Here is a 22,496-nt window from a genome sequence, read left to right as displayed (position 1 = left end):
GGGTGAAAGTGTGACGGAATAAAACCAAGGTCACATACGAGGTGATGTACAGGCAAACAGAGTAGCCATCCAAGAGTTAACTACTCAAGTCACAGTCCTCGCAAAGAACCCAGAAAAAATGATCAGACCAAAAAGTGAGCGTGGGCAGTGTGCTGACACTTTGGTAGCAAACACAGCAGTGTTAGAAGGAGGATAAGGGGAAATTGAACACCAGTGTGAAACAAGCTAAAGATACATGTATCTATTGCTTCTGTGGACAGGCTGGCCACCGAGCAGTGGGTTGTCTGCCGAAAGGACAGAGACTGGGAACTGGAGGAGGTCACAGGGCGGGGACGACCAGTGACCTCAAACATGGGAAAGTCCCCTCCTGAGGTATTTACTGACCAAACCGACACTACAGCAAGGTCTAGTGACATAATTATTCTCACTTTATTCAGAAGATGGACAATACAGTAATAGGCAAAATACAAAATACATAGCACAGTTAATTGGGGGCAAGTGTCTGCTCTCATGTCTCATGAATGGAGTGTCATGTGAGGCACTATTACACACAGGCGCACAGGTTAGCATAGTGGGAAAGAAGTGGCTTGAGAAGACACTGCCCACCATTGACACATTACTTGGAGATAAAGAACACTGCAATAAGAAAGCAGCAAATGGAACCAGAGTACCCTTTGAGGGGTGGATTGAGGTGCTGGTGGACATCCAAAGTACCAAATATGGCTATAACGGTTCCCATGCCAGTGAGACAGAGCTCTGTTGACTTCCCACTTGTGGGCTTTAATGTTATTGAGGAGCTCATAAAGGAAGGAGGTCTAAGCCACAACAAAATGGGTTTGACTTGAAATCAAATGTTATTAGTCACATGTGCTGAATACAACAGGCCTTACAGTGAAATGCTTACTTATGAGCCCCTAACCGACAGTACAGTTTTAAAAATATGGATAAGAATAAGAGATAAAGGTAACAAGTCATTAGAGAGCAGCAGTAAAAAAATAACAATATATACAGGGTGGGTGCCGGAGTCAATGTGCGGGGCACCGGTTAGTTGAGGTAGTAAGTACATGTAGGTAGAGTTAATTAAAGTGACTATGCATAGATGACAACAGAGCGTGGCAGTGGTGGCGGGGGGCAATGTGAATAGTCTGGGTAGCAATTTGACAAAATGTTCAGGAGTTTTATGGCTTGGGGGTAGAAGCTGTTTAGAAACCTCTTGGACCTAGATTTGGTGCTCTGGTACAGCAGGAAGCTTGGCCCCAGTGATGTACTGGGCCGTTCGCACTACCCTCTGTAGTGCCTTGCGGTCGGAGGCCGAGCAGTTGCCATACCAGGCAGTGATGTATCCAATCAGGATGCTCTCGATGGTGCAGCCGTAGAACCTTTTGAGGATCTGAGGACCCATGCCAAATCTTTTTAGTCTCCTGAGGAGATTAGGTTTTGTGGAGCCTTCTTCACGACTGTCATGGTGTGCTTGGACCACGTTAGTTTGTTGGTGATGTGGAGGCCAAGGAACTTGAAGCTCTTAACCTGCTCCACTGCAGCCCCATTGATGAGGATGGGGGCGTGCTCAGTCCTCTTTTCCTGTAGTCCAGAATCATCTCCTTTGTCTTGATCACGTTGAGGAGAGGTTGTTGTCTCTGACCTCCTCCCTATAGGCTGTCTTGTTGTTGTCGGTGATCAGGCCTACCACAGTTGTGTCATCAGCAAATTTAATGATGGTGTTGGAGTGTGCCTGGCCGTGCAGTCATGAGTGAACAGGGAGTACAGGAGGGGACTGAGTACGCACTCCTGAGGGGCCCCTGTGTTGAGGATAAGCGTGGCAGATGTGTTGTTACCTACCCTTACCACCTGCGGGCGGCCCGTCAGGTCCAAGTCCAGGATCCAGTTGCAGAGGGAGGTGTTTAGTCCCACGGTCCTTAGCTTATTGATGAGCTTTCATGGCACTATGGTGTTGAACGCTGAGCTGTAGTCAATGAATAGCATTCTCACATAGGTGTTCCTTTTGTCCAGGTGGGAAAGGGCAGTAGGGAGTGCAGTAGAGACTGCATCATCTGTGGATCTGTTGGGGCGATATGCAAATTGGAGTGGGTCTATGGTTTCTGGGATGATGGTGTTGTGAGCCATGACCAGCCTTTCAAAGCACTTCATGGCTGCAGATGTGTGTGCTATGGGTCGGTTGTCATTTAGGCAGGTTACCTTAGTGTTCTTGGGCACAGGCATGGTGGTCTGCTTAAAACATGTTGGTATTACAGATTCGGACAGGGAGAGGTTGAAAATGTCAGTGAAGACACTTGCTAGTTGGTCAGCGCATGCTCGCAGTACATGTTCTGGTAATCCAGCCTTGTGAATGTTGACCTGTCTAAAGGTCTTCCTCACATCGGCTGGAGAGAGCGTGATCACACAGTCTTCTGGTACAGCTGGTGCTCTCATGCATGTTTCAGTGTTATTTGCCTCGAAGCGAGCATAGAAGTGGTTTAGCTCATCCGGTAGGCTCGTGTTACTGGGCAGCTCTCGGCTGTGCTTCCCTTTGTAGTCTGATGGTTTGCAGGCCCTGCCACATCCGATGAGCGTCAGAGCTGGTGTAGTACGATTCGATCTTAGCCTTGTATTGACGCTTTGCCTGTTTGATGGTTTGTCGGAGGGCATAAACAGGATTTCTTATAAGCTACCCGGTTAGAGTCCCGATCCCTGAAATCAGCAGCTCTAGCCTTTTGCTCAGTGCAGATGCTGCCTGTAATCCATGGCTTCTGGTTGGGATATGTACGTACGGTCACTGTGGGGACGACGTCATCGATGCACTTATTGATGAAGCCAGTGACAGATGTGGTGTACTCCTCAATGCCAATTGAGGAATTCCGGAACATATTCCAGTCTGTGATAGCAAAACAGTCCTGTAGCTTAGCATCTGCTTCATCTGACCACTTTTTTTATTGATCTAGTCACTGGTGCGTCCTGCTTTAATTTTTATAAGCAGGAATCAGGAGAATGGAATTATGGTCAGATTTGCCAAATGGAGGGCGAGGGAGAGCTTTGTATTCATCTGTGTGTAGAGTATAGGTGGTCCAGGTCTTTCCCCTCTGGTTGCACATTTAACATGCTGATAGAAATGTGGTAAAACTGATTTAAGTTTCCCTGCATTAAAGTCCCCGGCTACTAGGAGCACCGCCTCTGGGTGAGCGTTTTCTTGTTTGCATATGACGCAATACAGCTCATTCAATGCTATCTGACTGTGGTGGTATGTAAAACAGCTACAAAGAATATAGATGAAAACTCTCTAGGTAGATAGTGTGGTTTACAGCTACTCTACCTCAGGCGAGCAATAGCTCGAGACTTCCTTAGATATCGTGCACCAGCTGTTGTTTACAAAAATACATAGACCGCCGTACCTCGTCTTACCAGGCACCGCTGTTCTATCCTGCCAGTACATCGTATAACCAGCCAGCTGTATGTTGATGTTGTCGTCATTCAGCCATGACTCCGTGAAGCATAAGATGTTACTGCTTTTAATGTCTCGTTGGTAGTTTAATCTTCCCAATAACTCGTCCATTTTATTGTACAAAGACTGCATGTTTGCTAGCAGAATTGAGGGCGTGGTTCTTTATTCGATCGCCTCCGACTCCTCAGAAGGCAGCTCGCCCTCCGGCCTCTCTTTTCGCCGCTTCCTCTTCACGCAGATCACTGGGGTCGGGTCCTGTTCCCGAGGGAGCCATATATCCTCCACCTCGGGCTCGCACAGTCGTGAAAGAAGAAAAAAGATTATCCTAGCCCGTGGTGAGTAATCGTAGTCCTGATGTCGAGAAGTTATTTTTGGTCATAAGAGACTAGCGGCAATATTATGTACAAAAATAGTTTCAAAAAATAAGTTACAAACATCGCAGATAAAACAAAGAAGAAAACTCAATCTGTTGGGGGCACGTAAAACGTCTGCCTTCTGCTCCGGCGCCATCTTTTTTTTTAGTTTTCTTCGAGAAGCTATGAATGTGAGAAAGAACCCCGCTGACACAGTGGTTAACACAATGAACTCTATGGCCACCAACTGCACAGACGAGACAGACTTTAGCTACACAGTTAAGTCAGGGAAATCAGGATTCACAATACCAGGCGGGCAAGCTAGGGATGTGAAATATAGAGTCAGAGGCTGGCAAAAGGTGGGTGTAATGTTTCAACCATGTATTATGTCTCATGAACCAGAAGGACTTTCTCTCTACCACAGCAGGGAAGTCAACATTTGTGAAAATCTAAGTGCAAAATTAATCACACGATATCTGGCTTGCACCTAGAACATGTCTAGGCAGTACAGAGTCAGTAGTTGCTATTTTCCTGTGCCCATTTAACTTACCCCTCAGGGAGACAAGAAGGATGCACTCTTTACCATGCAGACAGACACAGCAGCAGGTGATGGCACCAATGACAAATCGTACAAACTCCAAATGCAATGTGAGAAATGGTATCCCCCAGTAAACTTAAGTCATCTAGATCAGGTATTCCCAACCTGGGGTGGACGCACGATGCCGTCGGGGTACGCCAAATAAAATGTGATCCATATATATATATATATATTATATATATATTATATAAATATATATATAATTGTTTTCTTGTTTCTTTTCTTCACATTTTCAAACAGTCTGTTTATATTTTCCAACAGGGCTATACATTTGGGTGAAGGTTTTCTTACCTGAGTAGCCTCATTTCACTGCTAAAAATCGAATTAAACCATCTAGTGTTCAGCGAAATAACAACACAATGCTAACCATGTGTATGTGACAAATACAATTTGTCACACACAAATACAGGTAGCCTAGTGAAATAATTAACATCCAATCACATTAACCATTACTCTCTCGCGGGAATTCCACTAACGGTCAGAATGTAGCCAAACGTAGCTGCTGCTCATTCAGTTTGCTCGAAAATTGATAAATGGTTTTAAAAAAGTAAGGCACACCAGCTTATATAAGTTTATATAATATAACATACACTACCGTTCAATATTTTGGCATCACTTAGAAATGTCCTTGTTTTGGAAAGAAAATCACTTTTTCTGGCCATTAAAACAACATCAAGTTGATAAGAAATACAGTGTAGACATTGTTAATGTTGTAAATGACTTTTGAAGCAGGAAACAGCTTCAAGGCCAGCATCCCGGAGTCGCCTCTTCATTGTTGACGTTGAGACTGGTGTTTTGCTGGTACTATTTAATGAAGCTGCCAGTTGAGGACTTGTGAGGTGTCTGTTTCTCAAACTAGACACTAATGTACTTGTCCTCTTGCTCAGTTGTGCACCGGGGCCTCCTACTCCTCTTTCGATTCTGGTTAGGGCCAGTTTACGCTGTTCTGTACACAGCGTTGTACGAGGTCTTCAGTTTCTTGGCAATTTCTCACATGGAATAGCCTTCAATTCTCAGAACAAGAATAGACTGATGAGTTTCAGAAGAAAGGTCTTTGTTTCTGGCCATTTTCAGCCTGTAATCGAACCCACAAATGCTGATGCTCCAGATACTCAACTAGTCTGAAGAAGGCCAGTTCTTTTGCTTTTATTGCTATTGTTTTGTTGCTAACACAACGTGCCTTTGGAACAAAGGAGTGATGGTTGCTGATAACGGGCCTCTGTACACCTATGTAGATATTCCATTAAAAAAATCTGCCGTTTCCAGCTACAAAAGTAATTTACAACATTAACAATGTCTAAACTGTATTTCTGATCAATTTGATGTTATTTTAACTTCTTGCGTTGAGCCATCCCGGATCCGGTATCGTGACTACAGCCTCAAGCTATTACCATAACGCAACGTTAACTATTCATGAAAATCGCAAATTAAATGAAATTAACCTATTTGCTCTCAAGCTTAGCCTTTTGTTAACAACACTGTCGTTTCAGATTTTCAAAATTAGCTTTTGAACCATAGCTAAACAAGCATTTGTGTAACAGTATTAGTATTAGTATTAGCCTAGCATAGGATTATGCCTCTATTTCAGCATGCAACATTTTCCACAAAAACCAGAAAATAATTCAAATAAAATAATTTACCTTTGAAGAACTTCAGATGTTTTCAATGAGGAGACTGTTAGATAGCAAATGTTCCGTTTTTACAAAAATATTATTTGTGTCAACTAATCACTCCGTTTTGTTCATCACGTTTGGGTAAGGAAAAAAATTAATACGTCATTAAACGCAAACTTTCTTCCAAATTAACTCCATAATATCGACAGAAACATGGCAAACCAATGTTTAGGATCAATCCTCAAGGTGTTTTTCACATATCTATCGACGATAAAATCCATCGTGGCAGTTTACTTTCTCTTCTGAAGAAATGGAACGCGCATGGACCTACAGATTACGCACACAGGACACCGGGTGGGACACCAGGTAAATGGAGTCTCTTATGGTCAATCTTCCAATGATATGCCTACAAACACGTCACAATGCTGCAGACACCTCGGGGAATAGACAGAAAGCGCAGGCTCATTCCTGGCGCATTCACAGCCATATAAGGAGACATTGGAACACAGCGCCTTCAGAATCTGGGGCATTTCCTGTATGAAACTTCATCTTGGTTTCGCCTGTTGCATTAGTTATGGGGCACTCACAGATAATATCTTTGCAGTTTTGGAGAAGTCAGAGTTGTCTTTCCAAGGCTGTCAATTCCATGCATAGTCGAGCATCTTTTCGTGACAAAATATTGCGCTTAAAACGGGCACGTCTTTTTATCCAATAATGACACAGCGCCCCCATAGGTTGAAGAGGTTAATGGACATGAAATGTGCTTTTCTTTCAAAAACAAGGACATTTCTTAGTGACCCCAAACTTTTGAACGATAGTGTATATGATATTAAAAAAAGAAACATCCCCTTTTCAGGACCCTGTCCAAAGATAATTTGTGGATATCCAAATAACTTCACAGATCTTCATTGTAAAGGGTTTAAACACTGTTTCCCATGCTTGTTCAATGAACCATAAACAATTAATGAGCATGCACCTATGGAACTGTTGTTAAGACACTTACAGACGGTATACAATTAAAGGTCACAGTTATGAAAACTTAGGACACTAAAGAGGCCTTTCTACTGACTCTGAAAAACACGAAAAGATAGATGCCCAGGGTCCCTGCTCATCTGTGTGAATGTGCCTTAGGCATGCTGCAAGGAGGCATGAGGACTGCAGATGTGGCCAGGGCAATAAATTGCAATGTCCGTACTGCGAGACGCCTGAGATAACGCTACAGGGAGACAGGATGGACAGCTGATCGTCCTCGCAGTGGCAGACCATGCGTAAAAACACCTGCACAGGATCGGTACATCACAACTACGGGACAGGTACAGGATGGCAACAGCAACTGCCCGAGTTACACCAGGAATGCACAATCCCTCTATCAATGATCAGACTGTCCGCAATAGGCTGAGAGAGGCCGGACTGAGGGCTTGTAGGCCTTTTGTAAGGCAGGTCCTCACCAGACAACGTCACCTATGGGCACAAACCCACCGTTGCTGGACCAGACAGGGCTGGCAAAAAGTGCTCTTCACTGATGAGTCACGGTTTTGTCTCACCAGGGGTGATGGTCGGATTTGCGTTTATCGTCGAACGAATGAGCGTTACACCGAGGCCTGTACTCTGCAGCGGGATCGCTTTGGAGGTGCAGGGTCCGTCATGGTCTGGGGCGGTGTATCACAGCATCATCGGACTGAGGTTGTTGTCATTGCAGGCAATCTCAATGCTGTGCGTTACAAGGAAGACATCCTCCTCCCTAATGTGATACCCTTCCTGCAGGCTCATTCTGACATGACCCTCCAGCATGACAATGCCACCAGCCATACTGCTCGTTCTGTGCGTGATTTCCAGCAAGACAGGAATGTCAGTGTTCTACCATGGCCAGCAAAGAGCACGGAACTCAATCCCATTGAGCACGTCTGGAACCTGTTGGAACGGAGAGTGAGGGCTAGGGCCATTCCCCCAGAAATGTCCGGAAACTTGCAGGTGCCTTGGTGGAAGAGTGGGGTAACATCTCACAGCAAGAACTGGTAAATCTGGTGCAGTCCATGAGGAGGAGATGCACTGCAATACTTAATGCAGCTGGTGGCCACACCAGATACTGATTGTTATTTTTTTTACATTGACCCCCTTCGTTCAATGACACATTATTCAATTTATGTTAGTCACATGTTGTGGAACTTGTTCAGTTTATGTCTCAGTTGTTGAATCTTGTTATGTTCATACAAATATTATACATGTTAAGTTTGCTGAAAATAAATGCAGTTGACAGAGAGAGGACATTTCTTTTTTTGCTGAGTATATGTGCAAAAGTACTATCTCACAACTAAATGAACTAAATGAACCCTTCACTCTTGCGCAGACATTTAGAAACAAAAAAGGGGAGTTTGAGCAAGAATTAAGACTACCTTCAAGTAGTAAGACATGTATAAAAGCAACAGATACCATTAATAAGAAGTGGCTAGAAGCGTCTTATATGGTGACCTACTGAGTGGCTAGGACAGGCAAGTCCCATACTATTGTGGAGGACTTCATTCTTCCTGTTGCCGTGCATATGGCTGGGACAATGCTGGGGAAAACACCAAAAGACTATACAGACAATGTCTTCATCAAACAACCCTGTTTCATGACACATCAGTAACATGGCAGATGTTTTGAAACAATTACTGCTTTGCGTACAAGCCAGTGAATTCTATGCGTTACAGCTGGATGAGTCAACAGACGTGGCGGGCCTGGCACAGCTCCTGGTATATGTCTGTTACAGCTGGATGAGTCAACAGACGTGGCGGGCCTGGCACAGCTCCTGGTATATGTCTGTTACAGCTGGATGAGTCAACAGACGTGGCGGGCCTGGCACAGCTCCTGGTATATGTCTGTTACAGCTGGATGAGTCAACAGACGTGGAGGGCCTGGCACAGCTCCTGGTATATGTCTGTTACAGCTGGATGAGTCAACAGACGTGGCGGGCCTGGCACAGCTCCTGGTATATGTCTGTTACAGCTGGATGAGTCAACAGACGTGGCGGGCCTGGCACAGCTCCTGGTATATATCTGTTACAGCTGGATGAGTCAACAGACGTGGCGGGCCTGGCACAGCTCCTGGTATATGTCTGTTACAGCTGGATGAGTCAACAGACGTGGAGGGCCTGGCACAGCTCCTGGTATATGTCTGTTACAGCTGGATGAGTCAACAGACGTGGTGGGCCTGGCACAGCTCCTGGTATATATCTGTTACAGCTGGATGAGTCAACAGACGTGGCGGGCCTGGCACAGCTCCTGGTATATGTCTGTTACAGCTGGATGAGTCAACAGACGTGGAGGGCCTGGCACAGCTCTGGTATATGTCTGTTACAGCTGGATGAGTCAACAGACGTGGTGGGCCTGGCACAGCTCCTGGTATGTCTGTTACAGCTGGATGAGTCAACAGACGTGGGGGGCCTGGCACAGCTCCTGGTATATGTCTGTTACAGCTGGATGAGTCAACAGACGTGGTGGGCCTGGCACAGCTCCTGGTATATGTCTGTTACAGCTGGATGAGTCAACAGACGTGGTGGGCCTGGCACAGCTCCTGGTATATGTCTGTTACAGCTGGATGAGTCAACAGACGTGGTGGGCCTGGCACAGCTCCTGGTATGTCTGTTACAGCTGGATGAGTCAACAGACGTGGTGGGCCTGGCACAGCTCCTGGTATATGTCTGTTACAGCTGGATGAGTCAACAGACGTGGTGGGCCTGGCACAGCTCCTGGTATATGTCTGTTACAGCTGGATGAGTCAACAGACGTGGTGGGCCTGGCACAGCTCCTGGTATGTCTGTTACAGCTGGATGAGTCAACAGATGTGACGGGCCTGGCACAGCTCCTGGTATATGTCTGTTACAGCTGGATGAGTCAACAGACGTGGTGGGCCTGGCACAGCTCCTGGTATATGTCTGTTACAGCTGGATGAGTCAACAGACGTGGTGGGCCTGGCACAGCTCCTGGTATATGTATTTTACAGCTGGATGAGTCAACAGACGTGGTGGGCCTGGCACAGCTCCTGGTATATTTTTCTGTTACAGCTGGATGAGTCAACAGATGTGGCGGGCCTGGCACAGCTCCTGGTATATGTCTGTTACAGCTGGATGAGTCAACAGACGTGGTGGGCCTGGCACAGCTCCTGGTATATTTTTCTGTTACAGCTGGATGAGTCAACAGATGTGGCGGGCCTGGCACAGCTCCTGGTATATGTCTGTTACAGCTGGGTGAGTCAACAGACGTGGTGGGCCTGGCACAGCTCCTGGTATATGTCTGTTACAGCTGGATGAGTCAACAGACGTGGCGGGACTGGCACAGCTCCTGGTATATGTCTGTTACAGCTGGGTGAGTCAACAGACGTGGTGGGCCTGGCACAGCTCCTGGTATATGTCTGTTACAGCTGGATGAGTCAACAGACGTGGCGGGCCTGGCACAGCTCCTGGTATATGTATTTTACAGCTGGATGAGTCAACAGACGTGGTGGGCCTGGCACAGCTCCTGGTATATTTTTCTGTTACAGCTGGATGAGTCAACAGATGTGGCGGGCCTGGCACAGCTCCTGGTATATGTCTGTTACAGCTGGGTGAGTCAACAGACGTGGTGGGCCTGGCACAGCTCCTGGTATATGTCTGTTACAGCTGGATGAGTCAACAGACGTGGCGGGCCTGGCACAGTTCCTGGTATATGTCTGTTACAGCTGGATGAGTCAACAGACGTGGCGGGCCTGGCACAGCTCCTGGTATATGTCCATTATGTTAATGGGGGTCAATTACGGAAGACATCCTTTTCAATGTCTACACTGTATTTCAGGACAACAGGAGAGGATATTTAAGGTACTGGACAGCTTTGTGACATCAAATGGACTTTGGTGGTCAAGACGTGTTGGTATCTGTACTGATGGCGCAAAAGCCATGACAGGGAGACATAGTGGAGTTGTAACGCTCATGCAAGCAGTTGCTCCCGACCCAACTTGGGTGCACTGCAGCATCCGACAGGCTCTTGCTTCCTAAGGAATGCCTGACAGCTTGAAAGACGTTTTGGACACCACGAGTGAAAATGGTTGACTTTGTTAAAGCAAGGTCCCTGAACCCTCATGCATTTTCTGCACTATGCAATGATACGGGCAGCGATCATGTAACGCTCTTACAACATACAGAAGTGTGCTGGTTATCAAGGTGCAAAGTAATTGAGACGCTTTTTAAAAATTGATAGACGAGCTTAAAGTTCTTTACCGAACACACATTTATTTTGTCTGACCGCTTGCATGATGACAAGTTTCTCACACGACTGGCCTGTCTGATGTTTTCTCTCACCTGAATGATCTGAATCTAGGAATACAGGGACTCTCTGCAACTATATTCAATGTGCCGGACAAAATTGAGGCAATGATTAAGAACTTGGAGCTCTTCTCTTTCTGCATTAACGAGGACAACACACAGGTCTTTCCATCATTGTATGACTTTGTGTGATAATTAACGCAAGCTTATGGACAATGTCAAATATGATATAGAGAAGAACCTGAGTGAGTTGGGTGCGTAATTACGCAGGTACTTTCCTGAAACGGATGACACAAACAACTGGATTCGTTATCCCTTTCATGCCCCTGCCTCCAGTTCACTTACTGATTTCTGAACAAGAGAGCCTCATCAAAATTGCAAGAAGTGGTTCTGTGAAAATTACATTTTTGTCACGCTCTGATCTGTTTCACCTGTCTTTGTGATTGTCTCCACCCCCTCCAGGAGTCACCTGTTGTTTGCTAGTCTGCCCGATTTTGACCCTTGCCTGTCCTGACCCCGAGCCTGCCTGCCACCCTGTACTCCTGGACTCTGATCTTTTGCCTGCCCCTTGGATTATAATAAATATCAGAGCCTCAAACCATCTGCCTCCTGTGTCTGCATCTGGGTCTCGCCCTGTGCCCTTATATAATTGATTCAGAAGCCACTACTAGATTTCTGGATTTGGCTGTGCTCAGAGTATCCTGGCTTGGCAAATTTCATTGTTAAGACACTGATGCCCTTTGCAGCCACGCACCTATGTGAGAGTGGATTCCTCACCCACACTAGCATGAAAACGAAATACAGGCACAGACTGTGTGTGGGAAATGATTCAAGACAGACTCTGTCCAATACAACCCAACATTGCAGAGTTATGTGCATCCTTTCAAACACACCCTTCTCCTTAACCTGTGGTGAGTTATTCACCATTTTCGATGAACAAATCACATTTTATATGTAAGATGGCTAAATAAAGAGCAAAAATATTGATTATTATTATTTGTGCCCTGGTCCTATAACAGCTCTTTGTCACTCCCCATGAGCCGGGTTGTGACAAATTCACAGTCATTCTTATATTTAATAAATGTATCGTATAGTGTGTGTGCGTGTGGCAGGCTTACAATGATGGCATAAAACAACATTTGAGAGTGCGCTGACCCTGGTGCTAGAGGGTACACAGCTGGAGGTTGAATATTTGAAGGGGTATGGGACGATAAAATGTTTGGGAGCCACTGATCTAGATTCAAGGCAGGAATAAGTAGTGAGACAAATGTAGTTCGACGAATCAGATGTGTTTGCTGAGAATTCGGGGAGATCTAGGTTGTGTGAACCTACGTGATGACACACCTGTACAGAAATCCTACAACTCCATTCCAAAACCATTGTAGAAGGAAGTGAAGGAGCATGTGCACACACTGCTTGAAAGGGGGGTAAGAAAGTCAGTGGTCCTACTCATTACCTGTTGTGTGAGAACAGTGGGAGAGGTGAGGCCTATTCTCTGATTTCTAGGTTCCTATAGAAGATTTCTTGAGACTCGCAAAACCGTTGAATGAACTGCTCCAGCCCGACGGAGAAAATACAGTGGAGAGCAAAATGTCCCAAAGAACATCGAAAGGAAAGCTCAAAACCAAATGTTCACGTCAATTGCCATCAAAGATGCCAGTAGAATGGACAGCAGCCCACCAGGCCATTGTAGATAGATTTGTGAATGCAGTTAACTACCAGTAAACTACCAAAGGCAGCAGGAAAAGATATGAATGATAGGTTATAGGTCGAAGACCTTGTCTCCAGCTGAAAATAACTATCACCTACACTCCGGAAAGCTCGAATTCCTGGCTCTAAAATGGACTGTGACAAGTTCCGTGATAATCTCTACTATGCCTCATCTTTTACAATATACACAGATAACAATCCCCTTATATTTGTGATGAGTACTGTCAGGTTTAACGCTGTAGGGCACAGATGGGTGCGTGAACTAGCATACTTAAGTTTTTACATTTAGTACCGCCCAGGGAAAGTCAATATTGACGCAGACACTCTATCCAGAAACCCACTTGACCTCCAATAAGGGTGAATGCGAGTTCACCAACAACATGACTCAAGATGTAATTACTGCCATCTGGAAGGAAAGTAAAGCTGTCAAAGAAAAGGAGGCTATGTGGGCAGCTGCTCTGTCAATCAGTCTTCCAGTTCCTGACAACACTAATGTCTGGGAAGACATGATACCGTTAACCGTTGGGGACATCCAAGCTGCCGAAGAGGTTAAAAGGGCGACAACCAACAGACACAGAGAAAAGGCAACTGCGTGTGAGAACCAAACGCTTGCTCATATTGTACATTCATAGACTCTACTCGTCACGGAGCAACACTTACTCACCACAGTTCCTTCTCTTTGGCCAACTACCCCACCTGCTCATTGACCAGTTGCTTGGCCTCAATCAGTGTGATAAACAGGTGTCACAACCAGTCTACACTCAGAACTAGGCCACCAAAATGCAGGAAGCTTACCAAGTTGCATCTGAAAACAGTAGAGAGTCCTCTGCTAAAGGCAAAAGACACTACGACCATGGTGCAGAGGCCCTCCAAACTGGAGATAGAGTCTTGGTGAAGAAGATTTTAGAGAGAGGAGAACCAGGCAAGTTGCAGGCCTACTGGGACACTGCCATACACAGGGTGGTAATAAAGATTGGGGAAGGACCAGTCTACAAGGTGGAAAGGGAGAATGGTGCTAAGGGCATCAGAGTGCTCCATAGCAACATGCTGTTAGTGAACGACATACCTGTGTGAAACATGAGACCTTGGAAGAGAGGAAACAGCATGCTAGTAAAAGGACATCAAACATGGAGGAGATGGGGATGAAACTTCAGAAGAATCTAATGAGGAGGAAGACTTCTGTTCTCATGGAGTTCACCCAGTTGCGAGCGCAGAACACCCAAGACCTCAGATAAAATCACTGACAGAAGAGGCCTATATGTTTCATCCCTGTATTCAGGATACAGGAAGTAGTTAGTATGAGAACATGAAGCAGGAATCAGAGGTCCTAGAAGAACCAAACAATGAGGATTGGGACAATGCCGAAAGGAGAGAGGACCATGTTGAAAGGAGAGATGATACTCCCGAAACTGTAGTTGGGTCCAATCCAGACAATGGTTGTTCATGTATGAATGACGTCATGGATTCAGATCAGCAGTGCGTAGAGGAAGGGATGGATATCAGAAGATCCCAATGTATCCAAAACCCCGTGGTGGAAAAAGTACTCAAAAGTCATACTTGAGTAAAAATAAAGATACCTTAATAGAATATGACTCAAGTAAATGTGAAAGTCACCCAGTATTTGGTTTTAAATATACTTAAGTATCAAAAGTACATGGAATTGCTAAAATGTACTTAAGTATCAAAAGGAAAAGTATGAATCATTTCAAATTCCTTATATCATGCAAACCGATAGCATCATTTCATTTTTTTTTAAATATATATTTACGGATAGCCAGAGGCACACTACAACACTGACATTAATTTACAAACAAAACATTTGTGTTTAGTGAGTCCGCCAGATCAGAGGCAGTGGGGATGAACAGGGATGTTCTCTTGATAAGTGCGTGAACTGGACCATTTTCCTGTCCATTCAAAACGAGTACTTTTGGGTGTCAGGGAAAATGTATAGAGTGAAAAGTACATTATTTTCTCCAGGAATGTAGTGAAGTAAAACTAGCAGTTGTCAAAAATATAAATAGCAAAGTAAACTACAGATAGCACAAAAAAAAACTTGAGGTACTTTAAAAAGTATTTTTTACTTAAGTACTTTACACCACTGCCTAAAACCAAGGAGCAAGCTAACTTATGACACACTTGGACTGCCAACATACCAGGTGTGGAGACCTAATATTCATGCCTTATAGCAAACTCTACCACCCACTCCACCAATATGCATGTCTACTTACCAATGTCAGCAGTGTGACCAATATCAATACCAGTGCCGAAACCTATACAGAACACCAGACATACTGCTCAGTTACAGACTTGCTGAGTAATAACAGGAGGGACTATTTAAAGAGGGTGAGCGTGTCAGGTTGCAAATAATTGAGTTAGAACTTAAAGTACATGGGATTCAAGGGATACATTTTCTATTTTGCTGGACTAAGTCTATCCATTCCTATGCAGTCAGGTATTTATTATGCAGCAGTAGATGCAATTACAGTCAGGACACAAGAGGGCGCTCTAACTTGTGTTGGACTAGGAATCAAAGGAGTAAGTACTGAGCTGGCTTCAGTGTTGACATATTCGCAGTTTTCCAGCGAAATTGGGCTACTTTGAAAACGATGTCGCGGGTGAAAATGCATTGGTCGCGGGTATTTGGGCTACTTTCAATTGCACCGCAATCGTATTTCTTCTTAATATATATATATATATATATTTCACTGAGTCAGGGAGACAGAGCAGCACGTGCGTACATCGTGATAACTTTTTACCGTTTGTAGGTAGGCTATTTAGATGGGTCATTATGGAGACACCCTTTTTTCCATAAAACATTAACAAGCTAGAACTGATAACGGCGAGAATGCATTTGAAATCGACACTAGGCGCACTAGAGCACTTTAGATAAATTCGCTCAGAGGTGGTTTAAAGTGAACTGCATTTTTGAAGGTGAATTTTCTTATGGATAACCGTATCAGGCGAAGGGTTTTACTCATGCTCAGTTCTAGGGAAATTTGAAATGGAAGTTATGGAACTCCCTCGCGTGCTTGTGTTATGGGGAAATGTCCACAATGAAAATCACATTACATTTGGGGACTGATAGGCGACATTTGTATCTGATGGCCATCAAGTAAGCTATTCATTTATATGCCATTCTCGGCTACTGTAGCCTGCCATTTGATACAGTAAATACAGTATGTTGAAATTATTATATCACTGGAGTCGATGCAAATCAATTTGTGCCACTTGTGTAGCCTACCTGGAGCTGGCAAACGGATTTAATAGAATATAATTCAGTTTGTTGTTGTATCCTTGTGTAATTATGCAATTATTAATGGACATGTTTAGTTAAATTAAATTGGAAGTTATCAATTGTGATCATGTTCACAGCTCTATCACAAATGTATCATTCTCCATTGTGGATTTTCTCCTGAAATGAGATGTTGGCCTATAGGCCACCTGCATCTGGCACAGTTGAATTGCAATTATATTGAATTATATTGCCTATTGAAATAACAAGTCAATCTCGCAAATAGACGATTTATGTTTGTAGTCTTAACATTTGGCAGATAATGACGGCACAATTGCGAGAAAATAGACTAACATTCGTTTTTTAAAAAGTGATTCTTGCAGAGATTTCGAGACCCTCTGTCCAACGTTCATCACTCAAACTTTCAGGTCGATGTATCTATAGTTATGCACGTGCACAAACAGGGTTCATTTAAGCAATAAAGCACGAGGGGGTGTGGTATATGGCCAATACACTACGGCTAAGGCCTGTTCTTATGCATGATGCATCGCGGAGTGCCTGGACACAGCCCTTAGTCGTGGTATATTGGTCATATACCATAAACACCAGAGGTGCCTTATTGCTATTATAAACTGGTCACCAACGTAATTAGAGCAGTACAAATAAATGTTGTGTCATGCTGATCTTATGCATGATGCATCGCGGAGTGCCTGGTCACAGCCCTTAGTCGTGGTATATTGGTCATATACCATAAACACCAGAGGTGCCTTATTGCTATTATAAACTGGTCACCAACATAATTAGTTAGAGTAGTACAAATAAATGTTGTGTCATACCTGTGGTATAAGATCTGATATGCCACTTATGTCAGCCAATCAGCATTCAGGGCTCAAACCACCCAGTTTATAATTATAATTTAGTGCTGAATGCTGATTGGTTGAAAGCCATGGTATATTAGATGTGTACCAAGGGAATGACAAAAACATACTTTTTACCATTCTAATTACATTGTTAACCAGTTTATAATAGCAGTAAGGCAATTTAGGGATTTGTGGTAAATGGCCAATATACCACGGCTAAGAGCTGTTCTTACCACACCTCCTCCAGCCTTACTGCATAATCAAAGCAGTCAAAACAAGTTAAATCGACATCCATTGATGGACAATGATCTGGAGAGTTTAATAAGGGTGTTTTATCTTTTCTCTTGCGACTTATTCTTAAACTCGTAAGAATTATTATTTTGATGAAAAAACAAATTTAGCTTCTTAGTCTAAGTCGTTAAAAATGACATTGATATTCCTTCTTAATTCGGTTGCTAACTTTATGGAAAAGGGGTTATTGGATAAATGTGGCAACTCTTGCAACATTTTTTATGGGCTAGTTGTCAGGCCTTGTGGGTGGGTTTTCAGAGGTGATTGGCTTATACATTTTAGCTCGACCTGGCAACCTTGGCTGGCTTCATTATTAAAACGGAGTTACTTGATAAAGTTGAAACATTCTCATGTGCTTCCTTTTTTCCACCTCATTTCATGTAAATATTCCTTTATTTGTACTTTGTTATTGATGAGATACAGGGTGTTTAGCAACATGGTCTGACATTCTTTGTAATGTTTATAGGTCATGGGGTTATATTTTTGATGAAAATTCAATGTAGCAAACAGGCTAGTGAGCGAGGCTAGCTAGCTATCGAGATGGGCTGCCAGCTAGCTATCGAGATGGGCTGCCAGCTAGCTATCGAGATGGGCTGCCAGCTAGCTATCGAGATGGGCTGCCAGCTAGCTATCGAGAGGGGCTTCCAGCTAGCTATCGAGAGGGGCTGCCAGCTAGCTATCGAGAGGGGCTGCCAGCTAGCTATCGAGAGGGGCTGCCAGCTAGCTATCGAGAGGGGCTGCTAGCTAGCTTCAAAGGGTGCCTGCTCGTTCCCTGGGGGATGCGTGTCCATATCCAAGTAACTATTTTCTAATGTATATTACAGTGATTGTATTGGATGGTTTATTTGTTCAACAGGAGAGTAATGTCATCTCATGGTTCAGGGGGATGCAGAACGTATTTGGGCTGTTATTACAGTAATACTCTGTCGTGGTTCCATGTCTCTTGCTGATGTAGTCATCATAAAATGGAGCCGTTTGCTATACAAGACTGGGAGACTGAATGTTAGTGTGTTCATGGAGGAGACTGAAATACTGAATGGTGTTTTGTTTCATTGGGTAATGTCAATTCTATTTTTGTTATTTCTTGAAATTCAATCTAAGAATCATTTCATCTTTATGTAAACTTATTTGATATGAATATTCATTTATTTAACTTTTGATTGATTATGAAAACAAAGTCACTTGATACAATTGAAACATTCTCATGTGCTTCCTTTTTTTACACCGCATTTCATGTTACCTCCTTACTGCTCTCAGATCTCCATCCTGAGGCTAATAACATATACCCATCCACCTACACTCACCAAGTTCAGAGTTTCTTCTGCCCATAAGCCCAACAAAGACGTCGTCCATCTCCCCTGTTACAAAAAAGGCTTAGGTCATTATCAAATGCAGGTGTTCACAGTATGTTTACATTTTTTAGGACCTTGGGTATGAAAAAAAGCACTTTATGAATTAGTATTATATGACACAAAATGCCGCATCATTTTCAATTAGAGATAATAACATTTCTATTGATATGTAAAAGAAAGAGCAAATTAATGGTTATTACTAACTTTTATGGGGAGATGGTGGTAGATCATTTATATCTGGGGAAAAACAAGTCAAATGTCAAAAAATCATAAATCCCAATAAAAAGTGAATTAGTCCTATGAAGAATGTCCTTTACCAGCAGTGAACACCAGCATCAGCATTGAACATGTTATGAAATGAAAGATGTATCATTGGTATAAACACTTCTATCCATCATGAAAGGCCTGAGTCAACACATCATCATCTCTTTAAGCCAGGGCAAGCTCTTTGTGACAACTGTTGTCTGCTGATGCAAAAAGGTATTTCTAAAAAACTTTAGTTTGATCTAGGATGTGGAGCAGACACTTACCAGCGCTCCTTCTCCCCATCAGCCCGACGAAGCTGTCATAATCCAGACCGTTATATCTCTTCAGAACGGTCCGCTGGATGTTTCCCAAACCTGGACCCTCCTGTAATGATGACACATGATTGTATTCAGTGTTTTTTATTTTATGTTCAATCACTTGTGCAAGTTTTTAGATGTAAGTGGTATACTCCCGGGTACAAAACTCTGAACTGATAACACTTGTAATCCCCCTATTTTACAGTCAAAACCTTGCATACATTTGGGTTCATCCATGCCAAAATCTTTTCTGTGAAATACCATGAGAACATGTTGTTTGGTCACCAATAAATCAGATAACAATAGGCTAACCATTTAATCATTTTAACTACCATTTAATCCAATAGCAAAAAAACAACTTTAGTTTTTATAGTGTTGAATAGAAAGAATAGTAGATGGTAAGTATAATTTCTCATACAGTATATTTGTATCCAGTGGCAGATTGTGAGAATATTGAGAAACATGGAAAGCTTAGTTTAATTATCCTTATAAATGACATATGTAGGACAAATCATCAAAAATAGTGGTATTGTAAAGCAGTTGGCCACTGTAAAAACATAGCACTGTGTTGTGTGTCATTTGTGACTCATGCAACATTTTTCAAGATCACTTAAAATTTTTTTTTTTTTTTACCTTTTTACCCACATTTTGTACTTTTTTTTCTCTGCTTACAGTATCAATGCAATTCAGATAACGAGTGGAATATAATAGAATAATATGATATATTTAGGTATTTCAGCAGTGCGTTGTACACTACACTATAATTCCAAATGGTAGCACATAGTGACTATTGTAACGACGTTCTTCGTTTGTCGAAAGAGAGTCGGACCGAAATGCAGCGTGGTGGTTACTCATGTCTTTAATGAAACAAATGACGATACATGAAATAACTTATAAATACAAAAACAACAAACGGAACGTGAAAACCTAATACAGCCTATCTGGTGAACACTACACAGAGATAGGAACAATCACCCACGAAATACACAGTGAAACCCAGGCTACCTAAATACGGTTCCCCATCAGAGACAACAAGAATCACCTGACTCTGATTGAGAACCGCCTCAGGCAGCCAAGCCTAAACTAGACACACCCCTAATCAACCACAATCCCAATGCCTACAAAAAACCCAATACGACAACACAATAAACCCATGTCACACCCTGGCCTGCACAAATATATAACGGAAACACAAAATACAATGACCAAGGCGTGACAACTATTTCTACTTTGTCCTTTTGAAGAACACTGGCTAATGGAGAATGATGATGTAGTATTTACAGCCACATCCATATATGATTCGGTTTTACCTTCCAGCATAAATTTGTCAAATTGACACATTTATGAGGTAAATATATAGAAATGTACAGTGTTCAGCAGTAATCAAACTATAATGTTAACTAGGCACTACATACATTTGTTTCAGTAGTTAGTGTTGAGCAGTTTGATTAAGTGATAGTTCATTGTATAGTTAATTGTATTGTTAACAAATGACATTTAAAAAAGTAAAGAGGATATTGCATTTTGAAAAGCAGATACTTAGATTGAATATGTATCCAAATTGGAAGAGTGATTTGGTGCAGTGGACAACAGACTTTGAATTAGCTTGTTGTACTCAGTCAATTGAAAATGTACTTGGGAGTTTTGAAACACCAGCCAATGATGATCTGTTTAGATTCGTGTGCTTAGAGTTGTGAAAATGTAACACATACTGTACTTGTGAAAATTGCACCAAAGTGATTGGAGAAAAAAAAATGTAAGCACCCATGGTCATTCCACCCCCCAAATATCAATGTGATGACGTTGAATCAGCTTGGAAAAAGATTTGGATTTTCAAAAAGTAATCAATGAATGGCATTGCGTCTCTTTTTCACCCAACTTTTAACCTACATCCAATTACATGGTACATAGTTTTGTTGATTTCACGTTGAATTAGGCGACAACTCAACCAAATGTAAATCAAAACTAGACTTTGAACTAACGTCTGTTCCCAGTGGGCAAGGTCTGGTGAAATATGAAGGAATTCATTCATTCTAACTCATTTAAAGTTTTCATGTCATGAAACAATGTTCTCTCCACAGTCCGGCTTTGATTTAACCTATTAATTGGCTATAGTGTATTTTATCAGTAATTTGAATTCATAAATCATATTTATTGTATGAAGGAAAAACAGATAATGTACGCGCTAACCTGAGATTTAAATTGAAACGTTAGGCTGAGAAACTTCCATACCTCGGAGTCGATTGATCTGTGTGCCCCAGCCGCAGGTTCCTCGCAGCTGGACTGGCTTGAGTGGAGTTTCATGGCGACAAACAAAGCCACCAGCAAAATGCCGCTTCTCATCTTTTTACCACCACCTGTAAGGTGAGTGACGATGGATTAGCAACAATATAGCCAAACAACTTGAAAAGTTTGGATAAGAGCTCCGCGGAAACCAAACTCGCATCACATTTGAGCCTGGTTTTACGCGAATTAATATTGTCCCTCAATAAATATAATATAGCTGACAGATCTGCCTCTACAATACAATCTTAAAAAAAATGAAAATAAAAAAAAGACCCAAAAGGAAATGGCTTGTTTGAAAATACGCATAATGTGCACTGAAATGTTGCCATGCATGTTTAATTTAAAGTCTGTATTAATAAACAATGGCAGTTATTTTGGCTTTGTTCGGATGTTTTCAAGGACATTAAATCATGTTTCAACAACAACATGTCCAATATTTATGTTTTTTCCCCCGCTGCGTTCAAGGTTGGGTTATCCGCGTCTCCAAATGTCGCTGAAATATGCACGCCATTTGACAAGCATAGCAATCATTTAAAAACATCTAGATATATAATATATCATATAATACAGGGCATATTTCTCTAAAATAAATACTTATTTACCTGTTTTCCGATCGAAGTGGTAATATTCTGTTACACCAAGCGTGTGCCCAGGTGCGTTCTGGAGTGAGGAAAGGCGTGAATAAACTCCTGCAGTGCAGCGACGAGATCCGCGAAGAAAGTGAGAGGTCCAGTCCACCTCTGTTTATTAAATGATAGCTGGGTATCTGTGCGAGTCCAATCGGCTGCAGAAACGTAGGTGGGTTCTCGACGTCATAGCACATTCTCGTGTACACTCATATTCATACTACTCGTGATGATGACCATACTGTTCAAATGGAGCCCGTGGCGCCTAGCTGTCATCGGAAAAACGAACACCATGATCCAT

At 42.8% G+C, this 22,496-nt stretch overlaps 1 protein-coding gene across 1 annotated transcript in view; it reads right to left on the bottom strand.

Moving 5' to 3' along the window:
- LOC118376211 (tachykinin-3-like) overlaps positions 1 to 22,496 on the bottom strand; it is a 26,008-nt gene extending 3,512 nt beyond the window's left edge. Inside the window, exons 1-5 of the mRNA XM_035762897.2 lie at positions 22,172 to 22,496; positions 21,516 to 21,640; positions 19,251 to 19,350; positions 18,925 to 18,957; positions 18,673 to 18,726 (exon numbers count right to left, since the gene is read on the bottom strand). Coding sequence (XP_035618790.1) covers positions 18,673 to 18,726; positions 18,925 to 18,957; positions 19,251 to 19,350; positions 21,516 to 21,626 — 298 coding nt within the window. The 5' untranslated portion in view covers positions 21,627 to 21,640; positions 22,172 to 22,496. The remainder of the gene's footprint in view (positions 1 to 18,672; positions 18,727 to 18,924; positions 18,958 to 19,250; positions 19,351 to 21,515; positions 21,641 to 22,171) is intronic.

This window comes from Oncorhynchus keta, chromosome 28, assembly GCF_023373465.1.
Source record: "Oncorhynchus keta strain PuntledgeMale-10-30-2019 chromosome 28, Oket_V2, whole genome shotgun sequence".
Classification (NCBI taxonomy): Eukaryota; Metazoa; Chordata; class Actinopteri; order Salmoniformes; family Salmonidae; genus Oncorhynchus; species Oncorhynchus keta.
The sequence above is the reverse complement of the archived record's forward strand: the minus strand, read 5'-3'. Positions and strand labels throughout refer to the sequence as shown.